The 18,103-nt window shown below is 36.8% G+C and overlaps 1 protein-coding gene across 37 annotated transcripts in view; it reads right to left on the bottom strand.

Moving 5' to 3' along the window:
* Positions 1–18,103, bottom strand: part of Ppip5k2 (diphosphoinositol pentakisphosphate kinase 2) — a 99,326-nt gene that overhangs the window by 51,359 nt on the left and 29,864 nt on the right. For all 37 annotated transcript variants that reach the window (XM_076549717.1, XM_016004180.3, XM_016004176.3 and 34 more), the window contains 6 exons: positions 13,153–13,294; positions 12,083–12,306; positions 6,064–6,191; positions 5,267–5,381; positions 2,843–2,950; positions 2,639–2,755 (listed from right to left, as the gene is read on the bottom strand). In XM_076549717.1, coding sequence (XP_076405832.1) covers positions 2,639–2,755; positions 2,843–2,950; positions 5,267–5,381; positions 6,064–6,191; positions 12,083–12,306; positions 13,153–13,294 — 834 coding nt within the window. The remainder of the gene's footprint in view (positions 1–2,638; positions 2,756–2,842; positions 2,951–5,266; positions 5,382–6,063; positions 6,192–12,082; positions 12,307–13,152; positions 13,295–18,103) is intronic.

The following is an 18,103-nucleotide window of genomic DNA, read 5'->3' as shown; positions in this document are numbered from 1 at the left end:
CAAGACCTGGTCAACTCTCCCAAACAAACAATAAACTCTAGACACCAATAAAATGCTCCTGGTAAATCTAACAACCAATTGATCTAGTTATTATATAAGAGTTTTTCCTCAAGTGAATTGATATTCTTATGATATCTTAGTATGCCAAACACTGTGAGAGACAAGCAAGTTCTGTGGAAGAGTTAAGCCTAAAATGATTATTATAACCATAGAAAACCAAATCTTCAGCCAAAGTTCATCAAACAAGCAAACAAATATACAATACTATCAGATGACAATGAGAAACAGATTACAATACAAATTTTAATAATTTACTATAGTTAAATTCTAAGGTAAATATGGTATGAAAAATAGTCCCTCATACGCCAAGAACTCAGATGAATGAGAAATAGTCCCAGGTTGTAAGAATCTTACAGCACAAGAAACGGACAAGTTAAAAAATTTTATACCAGTATCTATCTATAACAGAAAGGGGGAACTAGGTAACAAACATTCAGTAAAATATAGATTTTAAAGCACAAAATTACCTTAAACATTCAAGGTAATCGTGAAGAACAAAAAAGCCAGTGGACTTCACCAGAAATTATCATTAAGCTTCAATAATCAAGACAAAAAGGTAATAACAGTAAATAAGAGTTCAAGAGTAACCCACTGTCTGGTGACTATAGAAAAAGTAACCCACTGCCAGATGACTACAGCAAAAAAGTCAAGTCAAGCCTTGATTTTTCTGTGTCATGCTGGGGGATGTCTTTCTGTATGCTGTGAATATACACTGTCCTCATTGGTTAGTAAAGAAGCTGCTTTGGCCTATGGCAAGGCATCTTAGAGGCAGGCGGGAAATCCAAGGAGAGAGACAGGAAAGAGGAAAGGCAGAGAGGTGCGAGCCTGCTGCCAAGGAGCAACAAGATGTCAGCAGACGGGTGACACCACGGCCACGACATATAGATTTGTTGAAATGGGTTGGTTTACGATGAAAGAGGTAGCCAGCAAGTGGCTAAAGCCACAGGCCATACAGTTTGTAAATAACATAAGCCTCCGTGTGTTTACTTGGGTCCGAGCGGCTGCAGGAGCAGCTGCAGGACTACAGGTGAGAGAGATCTGTCTGGACCACAGGGGGCTGAGCGGACCGAGAAATTTCTCGCTACAGTGTAATCAATCATTTATTTGATATCACTTCTTGCTACGTAGCCCAGGCCGGCCTTGACACATGATCACCAGGCCTTAGCCCCAAAAGCATGGCTTAAAGGCATCTACTACTTCTCAGTGATTAAATATTCAGTGTTCAATATGACATCATTATGTATTAGACTATAAAGAATAACAGAAAAATTAAAAAAAAACCCACAAACTAAATGAGTCCATTGTTGATTACGATTATTAATGTTATTGGTCAGAAACTATAATGAAAGCTATTAACGGTCACATTATTAGAAGCAAAAGTGAGTGTCAGTTGAGAACTAGGACTTATAAAAAGAAAACAAAGGGAAATGGTAGAGTTAAAAACATAACTAAAACCTATTGCCAACTTGTAATATAACAAAGTAACAAAGTAAGTAGAGTTTAATAGTAAATTGAAAAATAGTATTGATAGAATTAGGGAACTCAAGTGAATTAGAGAAGTACAAAGAAATACTGTACCTTCAATCAAGAAAGAAAAAGAAGTAAAATATATAGAAAAGTATAAGAAACACTTAGTAGTTTGGGATCCATGGTAAAGCTAATGTGCATATAAGCGAGGTGTCAGAGGTGGAATAGAGAGCGGGTACAAAGGGCAATTATTTAAAGAGACAACAAATGTTCAAAGAAACAAGCAAGTGTTCTAAAAAACCCAACAATGTCAGTCACAGGTACAAAAAACATTACCCAATATGCAACACTGAAAAATCAATTAACAAGACGAAGGAATTAAAAGACAGGAAAAGAAACAGGCAAGAGATGAAAAACCACAAATACCATTCAAGTATATTTATCCTAAATTTGTTCAATAATCACAGTAGCAGTAAATATTTGCTCCTAACAAATCAAAGAGCAAGATGATTAATACAGATTATATACATATATATGTGTATTATTAACACATACAAATACTAAATAGAGTCAAAAAATATAAGAAGTCCTCAAGCAAAATAACGAAAAAGCTACATTTACACTTACCCATTCTAAACACAGCTTAAAATCCAAACAATTCAAGTAAGATAAAATTCTGAAATTTTCTAATAGACAGGAACATGCTATTTACTCAGACTACATATATATGTAATTTTTTTAAAGATTTATTTATTTTTATTTATGTGTAAGGGTGTTTTGCCTGCATGCATGTCTGTGTACCACGATATGTGCCCAATGTCCACAGAAGCCAGAGAGGTCATCAGATCCCCCTGGAATCAGAGTTACAGACTGGTGAGCCACCATTTGGGTGCTGGGAATTGAACTTGCCATCTAGGGAAGGACAGCCAGTGCTCTTGACCGCTGAGCCATCTCTCCAGGTCCCTCGAATTATATTTTTTTTTTAAAGTTGAAGCTTTTCTTTCCTACTAGTTATATGAAAATTATTGCTAGAGTAATGGAAATCTTGAGGAAACATCATGAAAATCTAGAGCTGTGGTAACCACATACTGAAAGTCGCATCTTTCATTACCTCCCTGGAAGCTGGCCTATACCCGTAGCCAGATGGTAAATTCTTATCTTCTTCACAGCCTTTGGCTCCAGGACTAAAGTGTAATTCAACATGAAAGCGTTCCTCCGAGGAAAGATCCTGAAACATGAAAGAACATTTCTATAGAGAAGAATTTCGCATACTTGCTGACCTCTGGTCCCATAAACAAATCACAAATGCTGTTACCTTGTTAGGATCCTCATAAAGCATGATAACAATCTGAGTCATGTAGTTGAGTTCATTGACAACATTTAAATAATCCATGGCTCGTTTCCACTGCTCATCCTTTGATTCCTGAACAAAAGATCTATGATAAGTATTTTTCAAATCCTTCCATGGGAAAGTCACTTTATTACCATTTATTTAATATTGAATGTCATCACATACATCAATTGAATAGAAAAACTATTTATAATGTTTACCACATATGTATGATATTTTAAACTCTAAGAGTCAATCTTTTAAGACAATTTACACCAAGTAGGAAAAGTCTCTTGAAATATAACATAATGCTATTTAATTCTGAGGGTAAGGAACAGCTTTTTAATCTTGTAAGTCTCAAAGTACCTAGCAGAGTATTTTATGCCTGATAACATAGAATATTATGTTCTGAAATTACCACTTCTCTCACCAATAAAAAAAAATACCCATTTACACAGTAGTGATTCTAAACCAATCAGCATGAGGAGACATCCATAAATTCAATTGATTTCATCACCTCCTTCACCACTGTCTCCATCTTAGAGATTCAGTGATCTTTACACATGTAATCAGCACCAGAGTTGAAACGGACCATAAAAGAATGAGAACACTCAAGACAAAAAGCTCTATCTGAAATGAGAAAACTACTCAAAGCAGGAACCAACAGTTTTTGTGTCTGCATACATGTGTCTTTTACTTTACCTGAGGGTAAAACACCATAAACTTTAGCACAGAATGTCCCCTATTATAAAAGGAGTTGGAAACTACATTCTGATTGATCTTTTGGATTCAGTATACACTTCCTTTTTATTTCAGACAAGATATATCCCAAAATTAAGGCAATGCTATAGAATGAAAAATCACATCTGTATGTACGCATACGTGTGTGTACATGTTTGGGAGGTAAGGTTCTGTTCTTTTCAAAACTGATGGAGGGATAGGAAAACCAACATTACTTTTTAGGTGACTAGATATCAATCAATAGAAATGAGTTTAAATTAAAGACTAAGAATTTCTTCGGGTGAAGAGATGAATTAGGGCTTTGTGGTTCTGTATTAAGAATACCACACAATATCAGGGTTACTGTTAAAGATAAAAATTCAGGTCTGCCCCAATGAACACATAAAATTAAATAATTTTTAATAATATCTTTTTGAACATAATTAATATGGAAGAAGCCACAATAACCTATTTTGTTATTAAAGCACTCAGATAATTTTAACAATTTTATTTCCATAACAAACCTTTAAAAATGTTCATTTTTACGTAATTCAAATCCAAAACTTCAACTCAGAAGAGACTGGTGAAGGTTTCAGGTGTATTACTTATAAACCCTTACAATCAGAGTAAGGCTGTAGATAGTGAATTCCCCAACAAGCTCTCGTTCTACGGCCATGTCTTACTCAAGCTGCATCATCTATAACAGTGTCCTCATCATTTTCCTCATAGTCACTTGCCTATCTTTGGTCCACAAAGCAACAAAAGCCACCTGTTCCTCTCTTTAAAACCTTCCTGGTCCTCATAGAGCACAAACCACTGTCTTCCACCCAGTCTTGGATCACACTGTACTCACGCTGCAGCACAAGCTTCCTGTCCTTCCCTGTAGCCCTCATGTATGTTCAAGAGGGTAAAAAAGAGACCATGTTAGAGATGAAGCTGTTTCCCCAAAGTAGTAATATCGTTACTACTGGATATACAACTTCTTCTGTAGCTAAGTTAGGGTCTTGTTCATTCACTCTGCCTTTTATAAAGCTCTACCAACCCACACCTGTATGCAAAGATGGCACTTTTACTATTTCTCATCTTCTTTCTCAAAGGAGTAATTGAACCTAGGGTCTCTCACATGCTAGACAAGCCATACACAATTGAGACATAGCCCAAGCCCTCTTGGTGCAGAGGCTAACAGATTCTAGCCAGCCCATATAAAGCCAATGCCTCTGCTTCTTCATGGCAGCAGACATTTGAACAGTCCACTGCAATGTAAGCCAAATGTTTTCACACTGCCTGTTCCACAACCATAAGCCTCATCAACTGTGTCTTCCTTCTACACAGTGTGGTCTGAACATGAGCGAAAACAAAGCTCTCCTCTTGTAAGTTGGTCAGGTACTCTGTTGGAACAACTGCATAGAACAGGCTGGTATAAAACTGTGGCTTTCCCTAGCCTCACAGGCATGACTGATCATGTCTAGCTTACCATATGATTCATCTCTGAAGAACAGTAAACATGTCTATATTCCCCAAACCTAGCAAAATGCTTAGTACAGACTAGTATATCGTCAAGAAATGATGATAAAGCACAAAAAAATTGAAAATTATAACAATGAACAGTTAAAAAAAAATCAGTTGTGACCTGAGTACAAATTCTCAAGAAAAGTATTTGCCAGTTAGAATGACATAGCCCATACTTACGTCACATAACGCGCCGTAGCGAAGAATGGACAATAAGGAATGCACATGACTTTCACTAGTAAAATACAGTCTGGTGCGGACATGGCGTTCAGGAGACAGGACACCTCTAGAATACCTAAAGGTAGGAGCAGATTTTATGGACTTTAATCTTACTAGAAGCAAAGCCCCATAATAAATAAATCTGTCATTTAAACCACACCTGAGAGTTACTTCAATATTGTTCTAATTAGAACAAGCTAACATACTAGGCCCTCAGAGAATAATAAAAAAGAAAGCAAAACCGAAACTATAAAAGAGTATGACTTAAGTTCACTAATTTAGTTCCTCTAGTAGCAATAACAGATAAAAAATAATACTGCCCTATGGGGTTCACATTGTTTATAACAGATAATTGGTGAAAAAATATCTTCCTATTGCCTTTACCTTTTTTTCCCATGTTGGCACAAAACAAAATCTTGGTTGAGACTGGCATGGGGTATGGTGACTCTAACACCAGAACACGGGTAAAGGCTAGATTGCTATACTGAGGTCAGTTGGCACAAGAGAGGAACACTATCTCAGGGATGTAGGTCAGTGACAGGGCATGTGCCTATGGCATGCTCAAGCCTCAACCTTCCCCCTGTCTATGCCCCACAAAGTGCTAGTTAACAGGTAATTAATAGGACTAGGTAATACTGATTCCATAATGTATCAAGTGACACATTCTCCATTTCTGTATAAACCACCAATAAGGACTTTTGATGTGAAATACACAATGGCAGATGCCTAGAGTTTGAAAGGCTGGTGCAGTCTCTTACACAGGATGGAGTTTATTTACAGTATCATCATCTTGTGTCCTCTGAAGGTCTGACCGGATTTTTCTAACGAGAGGAGTACAGTAGCCTTTGGCAATCTCCAGTTTTTCAGCTTTAGTTATACCATATTCCTGAGCAGAAAAAAAAATTAAATTAGAAAAAAAAGCTATAATAATAAGCAGTCTTAACAAAAGCACTCTTTGAAGTGAAAAATTCTCGTGAGACCCAAACGTTACATTAAATCCTTTTAAAACATCAGACAAGTCTTAGTTTGCATTTTTTGCAACTGCAAATACATTCTTTTCAAGCTAGTACGTGTAATTAGAAGAATTTTATAGTGGAATTGAAAAAGCAGTTTACCACAGAAAGGGAACAGTGAAGAGATGAATGCAAGCTTTATGACTAGTCAAGTTTCATCCAAAGGTTTAAAACATGAGAACAATTTTAAGACAAAAATAAATTGAGGTCAGACATTTTTAACCAAATATGTAAGTAATTACTAATAAAAGAAGTAAAACTAAAATCATTGTAACACCAAAGTTCAAAAAGTCTAACAGATTTTTCTAAAAAAAAGAAGAGAAAAAGCCTTTGGCTAGCCAGTAATGGTAGTATATGTGTTCATTGCCAGCAGTTGGGAGGCAGAGGCAGATGGACCCTTGAGTTCATGGCCAACCTGGTCTATATAAAGTTCAAGAACAACTAAAATCACTGCATGCTAAGACTCAGTCTCAAAAAACAAGCCATTGTCTAATAATCTTAAAGTTGTGATAAAATAAATACAATTACATATTTATAATCACTGTGGGTTAATTAGACTTCTAAAGAATCAAAACAACGTAAAATGTTAAGAGAGCAAGTTAATTGCAAGGTAACTTTAATGAATGTTATCCTTCAAAGTCATGAATGAGAAAGTGATTTCCTATCTAAATGGAAAATCTGGTCTATAATAAAGACTGGACTGAGGAAACAGTGGCCTGAGTAGCCACCACTTTCTGCTTGGCTTTAAAGCTGTTTGCACAAGATAAAACCCACTGACTGAGTCAAAAACCTGTGGATGGCTTGGTCACAGGAGAAAACATTGGACTATCTTTCTGCTAAATAGATACGATATTAAACTCACTTCTCAATTCTTATCTTTATACTCATCAATTGATAACATATCTCTCAATCGCCATCAGCTAAGCTCCTTTTTATAGTAGATGGTGATTAACATAGAGACCCACAACTGGTCAACATGCAGAGAATAGGAGACTGTGGAGTGCTCGGCTTTAAGTGGGATGTTTATATCATATACCAACCCTCAATGCTCAAGGTCAGCATGGAAGAGGAGAGAGGGAAGACAGTAAGGTCAGAGACAGTAGAGGTCTCCAGTGAAACAGTATTTGCCAGTCATGAAAACCCAGTTGCGTAAATGAGCTCAGAGTAGGTGAAACTGTATGTAGAAGACATCCACAACATCAAGCCAGTCAAAAACCCAGCATGGATTGGGGAGGGGGTCATTAAGCCCACCCCTATCTAAGGAGCTATTGGCAACTAATGTCTGCTGCTGAAGGGATAGTCAGTCTTCAGGGTTTGGGTCCTGAGAGGCTACTCATGTTCCAGTAGATGGTCCCACACCCATGCGCACACAAGCAACATTAAATGGAACCAGTGGGACTTTTTGAAAAGGAGAACATATGAAACTGGATAGAATCGTGGTGGGGTGTAGGGTGACAACTGATGAAGATGACTGGAAGTTGGACATTTCTTTAAATTCATGTATGAATATGAAATAAACCTTGTTAAAAAAGAGTATCTGTGATTTGTAAGGAAGGTGAGAGGAGACAGCAAGCAGGAGGATGGAGCAAATGGGGACAAAGGCAGAAAGATGGGGGGTATGGAAGAAGGAGGAAACTATAAAACCCCCACTGTTCAAGTTCATTCTGGGATGTTTCTACTAATCGAAAAACCCTCAGATTCAGATGGCAAACCCCAGTGCACACAAAAGATCTTAAAAATCCATGACGACAATAACAAAAATGTGTATTTAATACAGACACTGTAGCTGTGAAAACTGAACTTAAGGTCACTTGCTCTACTGTTTTTTGTTTGTTTGTTTGTTTGTTCAGGGTTTTTTTGTTTGTTTGTTTGGGTTTTGTTTTGTTTTGATTAACTTGACACTAGCTGGAATCATCTAAGAAGCAGGAACCACAACTGAGTAAATGCCTCCAACAGACTGTCCTATAGGGCATTTTACTAATGGATAATTGCTGTAGAAGGGTCCAGACTATCATGGGTGGTGCCATCCCTTGGCAGGTGGTCCTCGGGTGTGTAAGATAGCAAACTAAGAAAGCCAGTGAGTAGGGTTCCTCCACCGTCTAGGCTCCAGTTCCTGCCTCCAGGTTTCTGCCTTTCTTCAAAGGACTGACTGACATATGACAAATAAACCTCTCCTCCCCAAGTTGCCTTAGTTAGTGTTTAATCACATCAATAGAAATCAAACTAAAAAAATGATTTAAACTATAAGTTAGCTTCTTAAATTCAGTCAGTGAATCTTAATATGGTACTATAAATTGGTTACACAAAGGTATATATATATATATATATATATATATATATATATATATATATATATATATATAAATTGTATTGGCAAACAAAAGGAATATGTTGGAATAAAAATAATCAAGGAAAACTTTTGAAATTTGATTTAGTGAGGTATAACAGAAATTTTTGTACACTGCTAACCTTGGTAAAAACAGAGTTATAGGAATGAAAAACTACGTAAAAAGTAAGTGAAAGAAATGAGAGTCTGCCGGTGGGTGGTGGCGCACGCCTTTAATCCCAGTACTCGGGAGGCAGAGGCAGGTGGATCTCTGTGAGTTCGAGGCCAGACTGGTCTCCAAAGTGAGTTCCAGGAAAGGCACAAAGCTACACAGAGACACTCTGTCTCGAAAAACAAACAAAAAACAACAACAACAAAAAAAGAAACGAGAATCTAGGTTTCCAAATAAAAAGTGAGGTTAGTTAGGTTCAACTCATACATATCAGCCGATGGGAATAATAGTAATAATAACAATCTTGATGACTGACAGATAGCTAGACAGCTTTATTGATATGAAAAGAAGTTCCAGATGCTAAATGAAAAAGGAAATCAAGTAGAACAATAGCATGCTTTGCTTGATTCCATTTTTGTCAATGTATATACATATATACACGTACTTGTGAGTAAAGAAATGTATTCACATGAATTTAAGGAAAGAAGACTGTGAAAATCCAAACACTAACATGCTTTGCTCTTAATTGCAAAGTTAAAGCAACTATTTTGTGACTATATTTTCTGGATTTACAGAAATAGACAGTATCTGCCTCTGTGTGTGTATGTGTGTGGCTATTTAGTATTAGTTTTTCTCTTCAAGATAGTAAAATTTTTGTTCATCTGCCACCATCTCATTAAAATTAGCTAAAATAATTCTTAGCTAAGTTCTCATATGTATTTGCTGTATTTCTGCTACAAATAGAGCCAATTAAGATACCAGATGAGCACAAGATCAAGTGAGACAACATTACAGCAGTATGGAGTAGGAAGAGGTGCATGAACCCTACCCCTAGCTGAGAAGCTACTGAGAGCTGATGGATTCTGGGAGAAGGAGAGTCAGTTTTCTTTAAGGGTGTGGCCCCTATAGGTTGGAAGCCCCAGAGGACGGCCCCACAAGCAAGAATATATGAGCAACACAAGTTGGACTTGGTGAGTTATTTTTTTAAAAACATAGTATAAAGTTGGCGAATAGGGAAATGGAGGACAGATGTGGGAATATGATCCAAATACATTCTATGGAATTCTCAAATAATTAATAAAAGATGTATTTTAAAGAACAATAACAATAAAAAAGATTCCAGATGAGTCTATTTAAAGGCATACGATGGTGATCTCCACAAGACTACTGCTATACTCTCAATGGCAAGTTCTAACATTTCATAATCCATAGTTAACAAAAACTACAACAAAACACCAAAACCATAAATTACTATAATTTAAGCTACTAGGATACAATGAGCTGTTTCTTCAGCTGCAAAGAGAATATACTGAGCTGGGCGGTGGTGGCACACGCCTTTATTCCCAGCACTCGGGAGGCAGAGGCAGGCGGATCTCTGTGAGTTCAAGGCCAGCCTGGGCTACCATGTGAGTTCCAGGAAAGGTGCAAAGCTACACAGGGAAAACCTATCTCGAAAAACCAAAAAAAAAAAAAAAAAAAAAAGAGGGGGAGAGAGAGAGAGAATATACTGAAGTATATACACAGTGCAGGATCAGATTATCAGGGGGCTGGAGAGAGAGATGGTTTAGTGGTTAAGAGCACAGGCTGCTCTTCCAGAGGACCTGGGTTCAGTTCCCAGAACCCACATGCCAGCTAATAACTGTCTGTAACTGTAGCTCCAGGGTTATGATGCCCTCTTGTGGACTCTATGGGCACTGCATGCACATGGTGCATAGATATACACCAGAAAGACACCCATACATGCAAAATAAAAAATAATTAAATCTCAGATTATCCTCAAATTCCATTACCATTTGAGTACTCTTTTTGGTCCACCACTAGAAAAAGATGTTTATCCTTAATTCTAAAATATTCTTTATATTTAACAGAAAGAGAGGTAAAATTAAATAAGTTATAAAATGATACAGATTGTACTAACAATCATATAAAGCATTTACATATTTATGAGACTACTAAGTGATACATTTAGATATACTGCAAGCTTATTTTGAAAAGTACATATGAGCCACTATTCAGGGTAGAGAGCTCCATCTTATATTTATGAATAAGTAGTCAAAAATGTTTCATAATCTTCACCATGAGTATGTCCTATATTTCTGATGGAACAGACATACAGCTGTTCCTCTGTGGTGAAGAGCAGGCAACAGTCAAATGAATGGAGCACCTACGGAGGGTGTGCCCTGCCTAAAGCTTTACAAAGTCTCCTCTATCTACTTCCTGTGAATATCAGGAAAGGAACACTGGCATTCTGTGACTATCAGGAAAGGAACACTGGCATTCTGTGAATATCAGGAAAGAAATAAGGCATTATTTGAACAACTCTTTATAAGTAAGGCAAGTTGAATTTTTCCTCATAAGTGTTAACCTTATATATATTTCACTGTTTCCCTGCTGCCTAGCTTTCACTGGCAGTTGGAATGTCTGATCATATCAAGATATCATATCTTGACCTCTAAACATTTTCAAAATATTTATATATAAAGTAAAAAGACATTTTCGTTTTTCTGCTTTTCTGCTGACGTAAGAGTGTCAGAGACTGGACCCAAAGCCTTATGCATTTTAGGCAAGTATACTATCACTGAACTATATTCCCAGTCTGAGAAAATGCTTACATAGAACCACAATCAACATTTTATTTACTTCCCACACACTTCCCTAGCACAGTGCTCACAACTACACTAGTTGTGTGCAATAAAAACTTGCTAATGCATTTATCCCATACTGCTCCCAGGATTGTCAGCATATTATTATTCAATTAAAAAAAGTCACCACATCCTTAATTCAGCAGAACTACTTTATACCACACATATTACAATACATGTGGCTAAAAACCACAGAACATACAACATCAAGCATAAATCCTAACATAAGCTATCAACTCTGGGTAGCCACAATATGTCAATGTGGCTATACAACAAATATGCTATCCCAGTGGAGTAAAATGTGGGAGAAAAAGGAAGCAGGCTCCATTAGTGTAGGGGCAGATGCCATATGGGAACGCCTTATACCTTGGACTTAATTTTGCCATAAAACTAAAAATGGTTAAACAAATAATGCCTACTTTTAAAAAGTCAGTATCATCAAATGTCTAGACAATCAGGTAATTGTGATTAATATTACTGATAAAAAGCTTATAGTACCTCAAAATTGCTTAATATAAAAGTTCACAGATATATTTAGGATCATGCAAACTTGTCTTTATCCAGTAGTGAGTACTCTGAAAGTGCTTTATACACAAAGGAAATTACCTCCTAAGAGTAACTTACCTGAGGGATGACAATATCCGCCAATGCCTTTGAAAGCCTATATAGTTCCATTGTATTTTCTAACTTCAAGGAACCGTTATGCTGAACATCATATTTGATGCAGTCATATATGTCAGGGATTTTACTAATATCATATCTTCCATTCTTTGTTTTAAAGTCTTTCTCCAACTTGGACCACCTCCGCAGCATAAGTTCCAGAGTCTCACTGTGGTACAGCTGGATATCTAAAACAACACACAATTTTTAGTAGATCCAACTGAACAATCTGATTAGGAACACAGCTTCAAGTCCTCTGCAGCTTTCCCTGGCCTTGAACTCCCGACCCTTCTCCAGCCTCGCTGGTGCTGGCTGTGATAACAGCCCTGTGCCGCCATGACTGGGCTCCCTATAGTTAGAAAACTTTAAAGAGAACAAGATCAAGCTAATAGAAGAAGCTAGAAGGTACTACTATCCACATATACCACATATACTGAATGGTTGCAGGCTTGGATAAGTACATAGTACAAGTACTTGCATTAGGTGCCTGATTTATTTATGAGACCTTTCCCATATATTAGATTTTGATAAAAAGAAAAACACCAAAAATTATAGCAAGACTCTTAGAATTAAGATGCTTTCTATTCTAAAATTTAAATACTTTACTTTCCTAAATTCCTACAACTAAACAGAATAAGTGACTATATTTGCAGAAAATAGTCTTAGATATTAAGAGGAGTTTGAATGAATTATTTTTATCACCAAGAAACCCAAGTTGTTAACGATTTCAGACTAACCTTAGAACCAGTTTTCTGCTTCTTTTTGTGCTGCCTATTTTCTGCTTAACTATCTGGAAATGCTAAATAACTCAATGATCAAATAAGAGTATTTTACTGTCTTTTTCTTACTATCATGGATAAAGTCACAATAACCTAGCTATTATTCCTTGCTGGATAGATACATTAATTCATACTATAGCCACACTTCAAACAAGAGATTTGATATCATAAGAAGATTCATACATTTTATTTGAAATGTTTACTAAAAAATGACAGTACCTTCTGTTTTAAATTCTAAGGAAAAAAAATATTTACCAGATGATATGGGATCTTCCATCCGATGTCTGATTTGAGAAGTCAAACTTTGAATCAAGGAATATACCTTGTCACAGGTTTTCACTGGATTTTTAATTAAATGCATTGATTTGATAACAGAAATGCTTCCAGATGGAGTAAGCTACAAATGAAAAAGATAAAAGTGTTTTCTAAATGGCTATGTCCTATTATCCAAGAGAATAAATACAAACCTTTCCACAGCTGGGAAAATAATTACATTCTATACATTAAGATAGTTAACATCCTGCTGGGCGGAGGTGGCGCACACCTTTAGTCCCAGCACTCGGGAGGCAGAGCCAGGCGGATCTCTGTGAGTTAGAGGTCAGCTTGGTCTACAGAACGAGATCCAGGACAGGAGCCAAAACTACACAGAGAAACCCTGTCTCGAATAACAAAAAAAAAAAAAAAAAAAAAAAGATAGTTAACATCCAGTAATACGATCTGTATGTTTTTAAAGGGGTATGAAAGTCTCAGAATTTCATGTTGAAACAATATTAAACTTCAACTAAAATTAGATTATCTACAGAAAAAAATCAGAAGTACTCTCAATTAAAGGATGAGATTTGATGGGAATTTGGTGATCTGCATATCATGTGTCAACCACTTGACATATACCTACATGTAATTATACTAGGCATTTATAATCATCATCATCTTTTCCTTGGTAAGTTAGTTAACTGAGGTTAAGTAACTTGCTTAGGTGAAGTATGTAGCATAAGAAGGAACAGGATTCAATCACAGGAAGGCTGGTTGCAGAACTCACACTATTAACCACTTTGCTATTATACTTTGTTAATGATGTTTTTCCAATACAACAGAAGTCAATAATTGGTACTGGTTATAAATTCAACTTTTAACATTTACCTTGGCAAGATATCTAGCCAATAAAATAGGTTTCTACAAATGTGAAAAACACAAAGAGAAATTGCACTTTTGATTATAACAGACTAGGTTCTTTGGATAAGTGAAACTTTACGGAGAAAAGTTATTATTATTTTTTACAGCATCCAAGAAACAGCAAAGTCATAAAAAACTATAAAAGCAAAACAAAACGTCCAGTGATCAAGAACATGAGTCTGATGTTAAAAGACATTTTGGTTTGTTTGTCCTGGAAACATTAGTAGATTTTAAAGAGATGCTGTGGAGAAATCTAATATTTTTGAACTAAGAACACCAGGTTCAAAATGAAGTCCAGCTTTCACAAAGGTAAAAGTATGGTAAATAGCATGCATGTAGGATTCAAAAAGGGTACATTAGGGGTAAACCAAGCCAAGCAACAAACTACAGGCCAGTCAATCAACTGGTTGGCTAAGAAAGATGTGTCTGTGAAACTGACTTAAGGCATGATTTGCTCAAAAGAATGGCAGGAAGAAAGAAAAATAAAGAAGATCAAGTTATCTCAGAATCAATTTACTTCCACAAACAAAGTTTTACAGAAGATCAACGAAAATGTTTGAAATGGGCTGGAGTTGGCTCAGTAGTTAAGAACATTGGCTGCTCTTTCAGATGATCAAAGTTCAATTTCTAGCATTCACATGTGGCTTACTAACTCCAGTTCCAGGGGATCAAAAATCCTCTTCTGACCCTGTGGCACCAGGCACACACATGGTGCACACACATACATGCAAGCAAAATACTCATTTGTGCGTGTATGTAAAAAAAATAAAATAAATAAATTTAAAAAATTTAAAAGAAGATGGAGAGGCTTTAGGTAGCCAAAGCAAGAGAGAGAGAGAAAAAAAGACAGGGAGGGAGGGAGGGTGGGAAGACAGAGGGGGGGGGGAGAGAGAGAGAGAGAGAGAGAGAGAGAGAGAGAGAGAGAGAGAGAGAGAGAGAGAGAGAGAGAGAGAGAGGAGAGAATAAAATCAGAGTGGAAATGGAGACACTTAGATCACAGGGATAAAAGTTCACTAAGGACTCCTATGAAAAATCATGCACATAATCTAAAAACCTCAGAACTGGATAAGCTTTAGACACACAATATCTATCAAAATGGAGCCATAGAAACACAGAAAACCTGACCCAACCAATAAACAATAGCATCTTCACACAGTGACCTGAACCAAACAATAAAGAGCAGAACCTTCACACAGCGACCTGAACCCAACAATAAAGAGCAGAACCTCCACACAGTGAATGGGCTGAGCACGGGCAGCTCTGCAACACTGTCAGGGCAGGTGTGCAGAACACACGTGCTGGGCCAGTGGGACTCGATCCATGTGCCATTCCACAAGATGAAGAACACTGTCCTAGCAATTCCTGATGCTCGATCAGACAGTAATATGCATCATATAGAAACTATAGAACAGATCTCAAATGAGTTGTAGCTGGTATGGTCAAAGCAGAGCCAGGTGTTGAAAACTTAGAAGACCAGCATCAAGGTAGCCAAAAGATGCTAAGAATGTCACAATGGAAGCAATAGGAGCCATAGGAGACGAGCCTCCTGGAAACGAGGCAGAACACTGATGCACTTGATGTTCTGTCATATTAGAAATGTGTCTATATTATTGACATCTTATAACCAAGAAAATTAATTAATCCAATATTTAGTAGACCACGTGATTATGGTACTAGGGTCTCGTGAGTCAGATTTTGATTTGTACAGTATTCACTCTGAACATTTCAGATATGGGAGATCAGAAAAATTTCTACAGATCTTCAATGCAGAGGCCATATTTAAAAGGTGAAATGTCTTTAGTGGTATCCAGCCTATTATCTCGTCTTTTACTTTAGGAAAATGAAAAAGCACTTTATTATTTTATTGATTATTGTTTGAATTCATGAGAGCAAAGATGTTAAACTGAAAAATATGGCAAAAAACAGTTAGTGATAAAATTTTAAATTGTAGCTAAACCTTAGCTGTCATTATATGTAAAAAATAAATTTATAATAGTACAGTGTATAATATAGTATAATAGTAAAAATTATAACCTATTAAAGGTGTCACTTTAGGTTGTAAAAAAAAAAAAATTCATGTATGAACAAAAGTCTCCCAAGTAAGAGATGTGCAACATTAAAACTTGTCACTGCTCACTTCTATCTAGATTTAAAAACTAAAACCAAGTCATCTCAAGATTATCCCACAAACATTGAAAAGGAAGGAGACATTCCAAATCCATCCCACAAGATTAGCATTTACCTGATACCAAGACCCAACAAGGAAGGAGGAAAAATGGGGCAAGGGAAGAGAGGCAGAACAAGGTGGGAGGGAGGGAATTACCGCTCTGCCTCCCTGATAAGTAAATGTAAACTCCTCAGTAACACCCGGCAAACCAAGTACAATCGGGAAGACTGTCTGTCATCACCACATTATTAGGTAAGATTTGTCCTGGGATGTGACAGTGGGTCAGTATACATAAACACTAACCACCACACAAGAACCGCATCCAAGCAAAGAGAGGCACATGGGAGGGTTTGGGGAGAGGAAAGGGAAGGGGAAATGATATAATTATATTTTTAAAAAAAAAAATCTCAAAAAATAAAACAAGTAATAAAAATTATACAGCCCTTAACAGTAAGATCTCTGTAATTTAGGCACTGAAGGAACTTATTTAAACATAATAAAGGCTTGTGTACGATGAACTTAGCCAACATCTGGGAAAAGCTCACAGTGTTTCCTCTAAGAACTAGAGGACAGAAGTAACCACAGGGTCACCATCAGTCAGCACAGTTCCAGGAGTCTTAGCCAGAGCAAATAGCAAAAGAAAAAGTAAAATGTGATGTAATGTGAATCTTAAAAGGTCTTATTAATAAAACAAACCCGGAGCCAGGTCTTGGGGTGAATGCTGAAAGATCAGAGACAGAACAGGCCACAGCCAACCTCACCTCGCCAACTTCTCAGCCGATCCTGTTTCCTCAAACTGGAAGCCTCTGAGTCCTCACCCAAATGGATCTCAGATGAACTGCTGCTAAAAACCTAAAAGCTTAATGAGGCTCTAGTTCCTGGTCCTCACATCTTATATACTTTTCTGCATCCTGCCATCACTTCCTGGGATTAAAGCTATGTGTCACTATGCCTGGCTGTTTCCAGTGTGGCCTTGAACTCACAGAGATCCAGATGCATCTCTTGCCTCCAAATGCTAGGATTAAAGGTGTGTGTGCCACCATTTTCTGGTCTCTATGTTTATCTAGTAGCTGTTCTGTCCTCTGACCCCAGATAAGTTTATTAGGGTGCACAATATATTAGGCACACTATCACCACAATGTGAGCTCCAAGTAGTAAAGGAAAGAGAAAATGATCCTCCTTATCGATTATATTATTCTACATATAGAAAATTTCAAGATACTATCCACTAAGCCAGATACTCTGTAAGCTGAAGTAGGAGGCTCCTAAGGGAAGGAAAGCCTGAGCCATTAAGTAAATCCTCATATCAAGAAAAAGAAAAAGACAAAAATACTCCATACTCCACAGAGACTCAAAAGATTGCTAGGCCTGGTATATTCAGTAACACTGCAGGACAGAGTCAAGATACAATTATCAATAGCATTTTTGTGTAATAATTAATGAAGTGTGTAGGAATAAAACTAAGAAAGTAATCAAATTTAGAGAAACAAAAATTTAAATAATGACTCTCAGAAGACTGATGAAGTTGATCGGTGATGGAGAAGCTGATTGGGAAAGAAATCAAAGGATCTATACAAACTGCAAGGAACTTAAATGGTATTAGAACAAACTTCTAGAAGAACATGAGAGTAGAAACACAAACCAAACTGAGAAGTAGCAACTATTCTTAGTTTCATTCACTGTAAATTTTGCACAAGAAAAGTTCCCACAGTATTTAGTAGTAGATTTTGGAGGGAAAAAAAATGAAATAGTTGTATACAAACATTTCTCATCAAATAAGGCAGGGGTTCCTTACTAACTTTTCCTTCACACTAGGACATCACTGACATGGAAATTAAGATTGAATAAAACTGAAAATGGGCTGAT

The sequence above is a fragment of the Peromyscus maniculatus genome, chromosome 13 (genome assembly GCF_049852395.1).
Source record: "Peromyscus maniculatus bairdii isolate BWxNUB_F1_BW_parent chromosome 13, HU_Pman_BW_mat_3.1, whole genome shotgun sequence".
Classification (NCBI taxonomy): domain Eukaryota; kingdom Metazoa; phylum Chordata; class Mammalia; order Rodentia; family Cricetidae; genus Peromyscus; species Peromyscus maniculatus.
Note: the sequence above shows the minus strand (reverse complement) of the source record. Positions and strands in the feature narration are given on the sequence as shown.